This window comes from Contarinia nasturtii, unplaced genomic scaffold (genome assembly GCF_009176525.2).
Source record: "Contarinia nasturtii isolate CC-2019 unplaced genomic scaffold, AAFC_CNas_1.1 Cnas_scaffold_2291, whole genome shotgun sequence".
Lineage (NCBI taxonomy): Eukaryota > Metazoa > Arthropoda > Insecta > Diptera > Cecidomyiidae > Contarinia > Contarinia nasturtii.
The window spans coordinates 488,221-500,347 of record NW_022199614.1 but is presented as its reverse complement, the minus strand read 5'-3'; the positions used below and the strand labels follow the sequence as shown (position 1 = coordinate 500,347).

At 32.9% G+C, this 12,127-nt stretch overlaps 1 protein-coding gene across 2 annotated transcripts in view; it reads left to right on the top strand.

Moving 5' to 3' along the window:
* LOC116348136 (histone-lysine N-methyltransferase PRDM16-like) overlaps positions 1–12,127 on the top strand; it is a 70,687-nt gene that overhangs the window by 35,732 nt on the left and 22,828 nt on the right. For both annotated transcript variants that reach the window (XM_031779018.1, XM_031779017.1), the window contains exons 4-5: positions 9,279–9,410; positions 9,477–9,588. In XM_031779018.1, the coding sequence (XP_031634878.1) occupies positions 9,279–9,410; positions 9,477–9,588 (244 nt within the window). The remainder of the gene's footprint in view (positions 1–9,278; positions 9,411–9,476; positions 9,589–12,127) is intronic.

Sequence of the window (12,127 nt, the reverse complement as noted above, 5' to 3'; positions counted from 1 at the left end):
GGGTAATTTGGCATTTATCTCATTTTCAAATTTCGTTTTTTCCAATAAACTTGCAAAAATAGAGACATTGATGCCGTTCCCGATGCAGGATAATTTTTATCGGTTTTAAGCTTCATTTACTATGGAGAAAAAACAGTTTTCACCCGAAAAAATCGTTTTTTTTTTACATTGAGAGGGATGGCCATTTCCAGATATCGCACTAATTTTCTGATGAGGTTGTTAATGCCTACTGCGCACATATGGAAGTGATCGCATATAATAAGGACTAACCATTTTTTTAAAAAATAAAATGAACAAACTAATTTCATTCGGTTCTTTGACACTTTCGTCATTCGAATGTTATTAATGAATAGTTTCATTTGGGGTTAATTTCCACAAAAGAAAAAAGAAAGTATCAACAAAAAGGAGGATTTTTTTGTTCAATGTGAATTTTCATCGAAATAGCAATATTCATAAATTGATGAGGAGAACTTGAACTCTTATATTGCGTAAATGTTTTTTTTTCTCATTCTCATCTCTTTCCAATCATAAACCGCTTGATTTCCTACTGTTTGGGATTCGAGATCTTTTCCATTGTGCCATAAACCGTTAAATCAATATGATTTTTTTTTCAATTGAAATTAAGTTTGAACCCTTTTCCAGAATTTGAGATAACAAGACAATAAAATGTGTCTCACAATCTCAACTGTCACAGTTTCTTTCGCTAAGATCAAAAATGACCAAATGATATCAAATTTCAATTGCGTCTCGAATTTTGTATCACAGTTGACCATCAGTTTGAAGAGGAAATGCCCAACCGCACAATTAAAATACAAAAGAAATTCAAAGGTGCACGTTGGACAATCCGTTACCTCCGGTCACAATTTTTATAAATAATAATATAACAATACCTACCAATTTCGGAATACAATAATTTAGGATGCAAAAATGCTCATTCAAAGCACTCAGGAGATTATGTGTTTTATTTATTTAAAGAATAAATATTTAAAAAAAGTGAATTTTAAAATAAAATTTCCACTTTTGAGTTATGAATAGTAATTGAAATTGATATTTTACCGATACTCTTGATGATGTCAAATGCAAATGACTTTTTGAAGCATCGGAATAACTGTTTTCAAAACAACCGGCAAGAATATTTGTTTTGATGCGGTGACCAAAGATACAACGCTTACGTTGTGGCCACATTGATGGGAAAATTATGAGCGTAACCACAGAATAATATTCTACATAGAACAAAAAACAATCGGAAGAAAATGAATGAACGAAATTGACATTTGATTGACATCAAGAGGTGATTTGCATATTTGTGCTACATTTTTTGTATAGTGTCATTACAACTGGGGTGAACTTCGCCAGATATACACTACATAAATATTTTGAATGTTGCTTAACAATTGATCGACTGACACAATATCATAATCGAACTTGCCGTTTTATTGCCAATGTTTTTCTTTCTTTTTGAAGTGATGTGTAACAAGGCAAACAGCGGTAATTGGGCGGCATAGAAGTAGAATATTGATTTTCATTATGGTCATCAATTTCGATTGTGATTCACTTCAGCATCGTTCTAAGAATCACACCTCATTTGTGTGACACCAAGACAAGTTGACAATACTTTTATATCACGCTCAACCAAACTAAGATTTTAAGCCCAAAATGTGTTTTGCTTTCATGCACAAATTGAATTGCACTAAAAACTCATAATAAAAATGTGCAGGCACAATGTGTTCGTTCATTGTATTTACGTATGAGCATGATTTAATCGTAGCACGGCAATTTTCTAAAGAAAAACAAAGGTCAACTTATCGATGAATGTCAATGTGTTGGAAACATTTGAATCATGCCAGAAAATAGAAGAAGGCACATCTTTTATTTTGAAACGTCCGTTTTTGGAATAGTTCTCAAAAAGGAGAATGAAATCTATGCATTCATCGTTTCACACTTCGTCATTCAGAAGAAAATTGTTTCGAGACAATTGTATAATACAAAAAAAAAATAATAATAAAAAGAAATGCCACCGATTGACATTGAAGAAGAATCTAAAGGAAAATCATGATCTTAATCCCTTACGTTGAACATGCAAAACAATGAAAGGACACGCACAGAAAACGGCAATCTCTTGGAAATTTATTTGAATCTTTCTGTCTCCCTATTCGGACACAATAAACATTTTCGGAAACTTTTTAAAGATAGTGGCTGCCAGGAATAGACAAACACAAAACGTGATAATATGTAGAAAGTAGAAAAAAATGTGATCTATTTGAGTACACCAAGAAGGATATGGGAGGATACACAGTCGATTTAAATAAAACAATAAGATCAAGACCAATAAGAAATTCATTCACTTAACGAAACAATGCATCACATGTATTGTTTTCGCAACGTTCGCCTTCTGTTGCTTCTTCTTTTTCGTTGACACCCAAATTCTTACCGCTTCAAAATGTTGACAATTTTTTTTTATCTATAGTTTTGATCGACTCTATTTTTGCGTCGCATTTTCAAGTACATCGATAACAAATCGTATTTTCACACTTTTATATTCTCTGTACAATGGTTTAAATACTAAATTTTTATTTATAATCGATCGTAAAATTCGAATGAAATGCATAAGCAAATGGGCATTGAATTCGGTTTGTCACGTTTAAGAGGAAATGTTATTACTCCTATTGAAAAAAGACTGCATATTAGATCATTTACGATGAAATTATAAGTATTCTGAAGCAAAACATGGGATGGATAGATCAGATGAGCTGAACACAATTGTATTCAATATTTATATGCTTCATCATCGTTTTCAACGTGCGTAATATAATATTTTTACGCATTGTTCTTTACGCATCGTTGCATTTGTCGGTCAAATTCCAAAAATTCTGCGTATTCAATACCTGTTTTTTTTTGGTCCTGGTGAAGGTGGTTTATTTCACTTTTTCTGCACTTTTTCGATGTTCTCATGGTCTCGTGTACGTGATGTAACAAAAGAGACAATTTTTTCCTGATTCCTCTGTGTGACATTGTGAAACAGATCCATTTCTTTCTGTTTTTTCTTAAATAGCTGATAAACCAGAATAAAAACAAATTGTGTCTTTCTCTCACATTTTGTTTTGTATAAACGACATTGAAACAGGATATTTGCAGTGTCGCATTATCTATCATTCAAAAAACATGAGATAAAACATCCACAAATATAATCCCGGATTTGACTGTGCTATTTTGAGGAAAGAAAAACAATTTAATGTCTCTAAAAACACGAATGAGTTTGCACAACTTCAGTAAAGATGCTCGACAGTTACATGTTAAGCTCCAACTTTGCAACTAATTTTTTTTGTAAATCTTCATTGTTTCGTAAGAAGTTACTTATGCTGTTTTTAGCATCAGTGAACACACACAGCAAATCAGTTTCCTTTCTACTGGAAATTGATTTTGGTCTTGTGATTCACCATTTCTATATTCGTTTACTATTTCCTATTTCTAATTTAAAATTCAAAATACAAACTTTTTTGTGTCAAAACAGCACTGAATTTACTTTTTTCACTCTCTTTGTTGATAGAATCGGTTTTCGTCAAGACTATGTTCGATTGATTAATGTACTTGAATAAATTTCTCTGCCATTTTTTTTTAAATCGACGTAATGATTTCATCTTTTCATTCAATTTGCGTCAGAAGAGGAGTAACCTTGCAAAGAGATCCACTTTGAGTGTAAGTGAATGCAATTGCGCCACAATGATAGGCTACTTTGAGTAGCCTACTTATATTACCATTGAAACACCATCGTAAATATAACAATTCATCGTGGACCGAAAATCATTTTAACCACTACAAGAGCAAAACATTTTGATTTGATTCATTAAAAAAGATATGCCTTGCATAAACTGTGACTTCGTGCATGGACAAAACATCCCCATATTGTATTCTGTTCATTCAATTCATCCCAAAATTGACTGAGAGAGAGAAAACGAGAAGTGAAAATCGTTTAAATTGAATATCCGATACCCAACCGACTATAAACACAAAAGTGTACATAATGCGATATGGCAAACACGGATTCGTATCCGAACACGCATTCATAAAATGAGGGAACATTTATCGTTTATTCATCGGTGATGCGTACCTAATGCAGAGCATATTGCACACACAAATTGATGGAATGAGAACCCCGAGAGATGAATAGAGAGACGTAGAGCGTAACAAAATTCAGTTATAAAAACGAGCCCACGAAAAGTACGGCAATGTCAGATTATTACAACATCATTCAATGTGCATTAGTATGAATATACAGAAAAAAAGAGACATGACTTTGTGCGGAGAGCATAGCCATCGAACAGACACAAGTACATGAAAATTGCCTTAAGTCGTTTCACGCAGTTTTTATAGTGTTTTTGTGTGTAATCTAATCATTCGTTCAGAGCAGTCATCATCACTACGATTGTAGAGGAGTGAAAAAGCCACGCATTTTACGTTCAAAATACATTGCCAGCAAAAAAAATGCAAAATATTTTCACACTTGGAACCGAAGTCAAGCACTATTTTTTTTTTTATTCTGTGGTGAATAGTAGTTCAAAATTAGTAAATCATTGAATTTGTGTCACTTCATTCAGTTAGTTAGGAGTATGAGTCATTGACACCTACGTTAGCTCTCCGATTCAGAAAAGGTTCTCACAAAAATATTCCGCTCATCGTTCATTTTATTTCAATAAGCTAAGACCTAATTGATTTAGCTATGAGCGTGAATGCAAAACCATTGTTTTGGAATCGTTCCATCATTGAACTAATGCACCACGCTGCTCTGTCGATTGATTCAACAGCAATATTTTCCACACATAATACAGAGGTCAAGTGCTTACTCAGTGCCATAAATATATATCTAATGTCTAATGGAATATTCTCATAATAAAAATTACGGCGCGTATAAGAACAATTTTCGTTGAATGGAACGAATGATTATGAAAAATCTGAAAATGCATTGTCAGTGTAACGACGACTATGACGACAGCAGGAGTGCGATGTCAAGTGCAACAATATTCTGTCATAATTTATTGTTTCAAATTATGAAGATGATAAAATGTTTTGGGTGAGCAAATGTACAATATGTACGCTTCTTGATGTTGCCGATGGATCCATTGAAGTGAAAAAGATCATAAACCACAGCGCCTGCATCTAATGACATAACAACATATGTTATGATCACTAGACTGCATTCAATCGATTAACGTATTAAAATGAGATGAGCCATGTTTACGCACAAAAATGTTTCTCCCAACAATCTCTGATAAATGACAAACAATAATTGTTTTTTTTTCTTCTGATTTTTTGAATGCTAATTGAATGTGATAAAGCATTATTCATGTGATACAATTTGTTTATTAATCATTGTTTTATGTTTTTCATAATTATATTATGAGAATTAAATTGTCTTTGAAACTATGTCACTCTTTGTATAAAGCGGTATCAAAGCTATGTGAAGAAGAAGATTCGAAGTGATATTGTACACCCTCATTTGAAATTCTTCAGATTTTTCCCCTTTTTTATTCAATAGTCCCGACCTTCAGTCATATCGCCACTTATCTTCCACTATTAATTTTATAATAATTTCATATCTTCAGACTCCCCCTTTTTCCTCTTAAATCTCCAATTATTCTCCGTTCCATCAAAAAAATGACAAATCAATTTCGAAGTTATTTTATTAATAGAATCAAGAAAAGATTTTCCCATAATTTTCCGTGCAATTTATCTTCATCGCATCAGAAATAATCGAAATGAACATGTTCTTCTTTTTTTATACTATATAATATGTAATATTAATATAATCCAAGGTTATTAATTTAATTTATTTTACTTTTTGGAATAATCTCAGCGACTACCATTCAAAAGATTATTTGACAGCAATTGCTGCTGTTATTCAATAAAATTATATGGTAGCCATGTCAAAAGAATCTCTGATTTTTCGGTCCAAATTGAGAAAAATAAATAGTCTAATTGAGCACAAGAAAATCGCTTCCATTTCTTTTCTTTATGGTTTTTGGATTGCCAGACCCCAAAAAATATACTACTTACGAACAGATGTCTTCATCACAAAAATAGTTTTTCAGCGGACTCTTTTTGGGATATATATGCGTGTTTTTTACAACATACCGGATATGATTACATGTGTAATATGGTCGTAATATTTCATTTTACCTATTCGTTGTTTCACAAACAGTAACCGTATATAGTACACACAATTTGGCAAATTATTGTTGGACATTTTATTAAAGAGATAAAATCTCAGCTCTGTTATTGTTATTGCATTTATTTCTGTTTCCTAAAAACAAAGAAATGTTAGTCGGATAACAGAGTTGAATTTCTTTCAATTCGAATTGACATTTTTCTTAACGATGAGATTTTTATACCGCCGAATCAGCAATAAAACCTGATTTTTTAATTTTACGCTGAATTACGCTTAAGGACAACGATCTTTTACTAGAACATTGATCCAAAAATAATTAGTGCTCTGGAATCGTCAATTTTTTTTTTTCAAAGTACCGAGTCAAAATAAAACTTCCATAATAATTCGAAACGCTAGAAAAGTGACAGGATGGACACGCTTAATATGTTTGTCGTAAAACAAATTTAAATGAAGATAGTTTCTTGGGTTTTTTTTCCAAACGGCGAATGCCTTCCAAAAAGACATAAAATCAAAGTTAATGTCATTGTTTTAAGCAATAATAAAAACGCCTGGACAAAGTAAATGACACTTTTCAACGAACAGAAAAAGAAGATATATTTTATAAATCATGGAAACATCAGAAAATATTTTTAAAAGAGATGCAGTCACAACAGAACCCAGTTCGATCTCATGTCATTGCCGAGTTTAATGTTATAGTTTATTGGAGAAGTTCCTAAAAACGACGAACGAAAGGCCAATTCAGTTTTATATTTATTTTCTTTGTTAAATTTATTTTGCGACACTTTAATAATACTTACTACTCACGAAAGTAAAATTTAAACGTGAATACATGACGAGATGAGCGTTGAAGTGTCACGTTTTCCGTTGATATTTCTTTCTGTCAACCGGTCAACGTTTGCATTTTGTCGCCTTTTTCACAAAATTTAAATGCAATTTTTCATAATTTTATGATGTGTTGCTTTTAAATGCCAAATTTATGGTGTTATAATGAATTTTTTGCACCATTTTAACGATCATATTCCATTGTTTTGCCTCTCTTCGTTTTTAGTGCAGATTCATATAGATTTTTTTTTGTAAATTAAGTGTTCCGCTTTTTATCTTTTCTTAAACGGCGCATGCAATCTTTTGAATCTCAACGGTATTGCTGTTGTTTGTATTTTGTCTTTTTGATCAGCACACTACAGCTCAGTTCTTGCAGTTGCATTTTGTGCCCCATAAAAATGTCAAATATAATAAACAATCAAGAGTAAATATCGACACCAATCGACACCGATCGCGACAACAAAGCCCACTCAATTAGTTTCTAAACGTATAGCAAGGCAAAGAATGCCGACACAACACACAGGACACAGAAAAAAAGAGAGTGATAGCATAAACGTGCCCAGTTGAATCACTCGCATATCCACAGTGGCATCACATAATAATTATTGTAATCAACCGACCGTATCTTGTTATTTCAAAATTTATTGGGCACTCCAAACGGTTACGAAAAGGCAAACGAAAACGAACCAGACAAAAACTGAAGATCACTTCATTTTCTCTTTCTTGTCGCATTTCAGTCTGTTGTAGCAAAACGCTTTTTTGCACAAATAAAAAGAATACGTTCAAGAGTGCAGCAGCAAAAAATCTCAGTAACCGCAAAAGTCACAACAAATATAAGTATAATAATAATGAAGTCGTTGGCACAAACACGCATTTTGTTGCAAAAAACGTAACATATTCACTCGACATTAAAAAAAAATCAAGGAATTTTCAAATATTTTACCGTTTTTATGACTACTTTTTTGGTAGCAGTAATACTGCTGCAGAATATTCGACAATATTTTGAGAGTCATACCGCAAATCGCTTCGCTGAACTGTAGAGTCGAAATAAATGTTTCAGGCCATAAGTACACAATTATTTCTTACCTTTTTATTAAAACAATTGCCCTTTCTGATATCACGCACAGAATTTTTTGAAAAATATGCAAATTTTCGTAACGAAGTTTCCAGCAGATGAAATAATTTGTTTTAAATAATTGTGACTAAGTAAATAGAATTACAAGGATATTCAAACATATTACACGCTCTTAACATTCATCTTATCTATTACCAGTTTTTCTATGTGAAGCGAGCGTACTATTTATATGCCTCGGGGTCAAACAAAACTTATTCAAAGATCTAATGTAGGCAAAGAACGGTCTGAAATTTATGTTTACAGTAGTATAGGTAACTAAAAAAAGACAAGACAATCCGCATAAAGTATTTACACGTATGGAAGGAAACTATAAATTATTTTCGTGTCGAAACAACGACGACGAAAGAGAGAAAATAAAGGTGAAAATGTCTATGAAGTTAAATGCTTGTGAACATATACATTTAATTTTTCGAATTGTTAATGATAAACGCATGCACAATATTTTTCGTGCTATGCGTTCATATATTTGTGCTTCTCGGTGTTCTATTGATTGTACATGTTTGCGCTGTATTTTAAAATTTATGGTCATTTAATTTGAATGTTTTCCTTTGGTCGGTTTACGCTCTTCATTCTTTAACTGGAAAGAAGACATAAAATGACCAACAACGACCCTAATCGAATTCCGTTTGGCTGTTTATCTAGTCTTTCTTACCCTGTTTTTTATACATTTCTCTGTATATTGTCTGTCGCAATTGTCAGCGAACTGCCACCGTTTGGCGTGAATGAATTATTACAAACAAAACCCATTTTACGTTTTGTTCAATACGATCGATCGACATCGTCGTCACATGAAACATAATGAATATGCCTGGTGCGAAATAAACTACAAGAAAATATACTTCAAAAATATGGAACTTTCATTCCATAATGCATTTCATACAATCAGAGGATACAAATCGCTGTTGTAGACAATCTCACACCATACCATTCAAGTTTCCTCTTTTTCTGTACTTTTTTTGTTGCTGATGAATTGAAGCATGTAATATAAGGGAACACTTCATACCACGAAGCATTACATCAATATGAACCGTCTCCATCGAAAACTTATCTTTGACACAAACCCTCGCTTTAAAAGTGTTATAATTGTTGCTCCATTCACCGTCGTTACCGTTTCTCGGAAAGCATGAAATTTTGAATATGTTTTTGTCTAATTTTTAGGTGATCTCTGCTCCAGGTGTAAGTGGCTGGCTTGAACCAGTTCCTCAATTCATTCATTGGCTCAAAGAAATGAAAACTATTTTTATGGAACATGAAGCAAATGTTAAATGTTGCTTCGTTCATACGGGATGTGTAAGTGCGATTGAATCCAAGATTTTATAAACTCCCAATTGATGATTTGTCTGAATTTCTTTTTAGTTATGGTACGAAGTTATACGTGACATTCCAGCTGGTGATGAATTATTGCTCACATCCAAAGTTCCTTTAAATCTTAAGGATATGTTTTATGACAACAGTGATAAAGAAACAGGTGAGTAATTTTGGTGCATGTTTTGTATTGAACTTAAAATTAATTCCTAATCATGCAGAATATTGAACACAAATTAACAAAGAAATAACAAAACTTCTACAAAAATTTCAAGTCCCAATAAAACTATCATAAAAATCATAATAGTAAAAAATCAATAGCTCTTGCACATAATTCACACGTATGAAATTCGATGTCATAGTAAACGTTGGTTAGTTAAATCATACGCAACCACAACAATGAGAAAACGAATTAACTGAAATGATTGAAAATGACAACACGAATGTTTGAAACGTATTTGTGAAAAAAATCTAAACAACATTTTTTGGTGGTTTGGCACGCTTTCCGTTGTTTGTATGACGGCGATTTGTTCGAAAAATGAAATAGAAAGTGTGTAAATTGCCCCTATAATAGTTGCTTTGACCCATTGGTATTGTGTACGATAAAATAAACGAGTGTGCAATGAGTTTGTTAATCAGTTCATGCGTTATGTCACGCTCTCACCCATCCGTATACCTAAAGCGAACAAATTGAAATGACAAATCCATTATTTTACGGCATCGATACACGATTTAATAATATCTCAATTTTACATCATCACATATATTATTATCGTAATCGTATGTGCTCCTATTGCTCTTTTGCGTCAGGGTATCGATTCGATTTGGTTTTCGGATTCCGTCGATATTATGAATACAAAGAGAAGAAAACAAAATTGTCATCAGTTTACTACTGATCAACATCTCATTCTGCTTTGTCTGTCATTCCAGATTTGGCTTCTGAATCACACATGTTGTGCCTTTCATGATTATGTGTCATATCTTTCTCTTGTTCTAAGCGTCTGCATTTTGTTTCGTTTCATACTGTCTAGTGTTTGCATGCGTGGAAATGATACAACATTGCAGTCGGTTTGAATAACCAACTGTTAATAATCTTTCGTTGAGAACCCTCACGCACTACACATTCAATACAAATTGATATTGATCGGAACTGATCTTATTGTAAATGTGTTCAACACAAAATAAACCATATATTTGTTAAACACAGCTTTCATATACGAAAGGAAAAGTCAAATTGTTTTTGGGACTCTGTAAATGGGTAGAAAAATGCTGTGTATCGTTCGTAAAATATTAATTTTATTTAGCCTTTTCTTGTTCCTTTTTGAATGTTTCGCATTTCAGTGCGGCATAAATGACGGTGAAAATGTCAGTACAGTAATCATGTTTGTACAATGATATTTGCACAACGGATGATGATTTAGTTAATTCTCATTTAAGAGCGCGTTACATTTGCTCTGATCTGTGCTTTGTATAGTCGCCTTTGCAAGCGATTCACTTCGAGACAAACTGACGGAATCATCAAATTTATTGTGTTGTGCGGTCAAAGCATGGAATTGGTTTCTGTTATGAATGGCTTGAAATGGCAGACAAAATGTGAATTGGTTTTTTTCGGAATTGTAATACGCTAGTGAAATATGCTTATTTATTTGCATTGTTCTGGTTTGTTTGATTTTGCGCCTTTCATTCTATGCCCATAGATTGTGATTAAGCCCCGTAATGGACCATGTTATGTGCATACATGCGAGCATTCTTTCAACAATAAAAACGAAAATTCATGAGGAAAAGAAAAAAATAGAATAAGAGAATCAATACAACCGACGACAACGCACATGTACAAATAAAATTTAAAAAAGACGACGACCGCGATGACTGTTACTCTTTACACTGCAGTTTGCCTTTTTATCGTTAGAGCCAATAGAGGTGTTGTATATGTGTAATATGTATGTGCTTGAATTCTGAGGTTTCTGCTCCGTTTCTTCGGTACACAGTTTTGAGAAATTCTCTTTGCAACTGAATACATTACATCTGCATCCATCTTTTCAATTTCAATAATAAAAGCAAAAATGTTTGCAACAGATATCATTTGAATGAAATCGTAAAATGTGTTTGCAGTCCACATATTCTGTCCCAAATCCCACATACCAATCCGACATATATTTTATGTGATAACCATATATCACTCGCCGAACTATCGTCGTCGTCCGACTCTGAATGCAGTTTTCGGTTTGCATGAATACGAATTTTGTGTATTAGTTGTGGCAATTGCGCGGTCGCATTCATTCGATCGCCGTGCGCGAATGTCTTTTCTTGTTTTGTCGTTTTCTGGACACTTTTTTGCCTCTCCTCGTTCATTTCAATGGTTTATTTTTATTTTGGTTTATTGTTACGTGTCTTGTGTCATTTTCATATATAAATGTGTGTTTCTTTTCAATACAAACGAAAGACACTTTAGTATTTTGCCAATCGTTCGTACGTTTCACACTATTTTTGAGCACGTTTTTACCTTTTTGAGCATTTGTTACATTTCATTTTCATCATTGAATCAGTAAATTTTTGATTTTGAATACAATTCACTGTAATCATACTATCTGTATTTCTATTTCATCGTGAGGTTGATACCAAATCTGTATGCCAAAAACACGAAATAATACAAATTCACCTTTTTATGTTTCTTTATTGCTCCGATGGTGCCAATCCAAAAC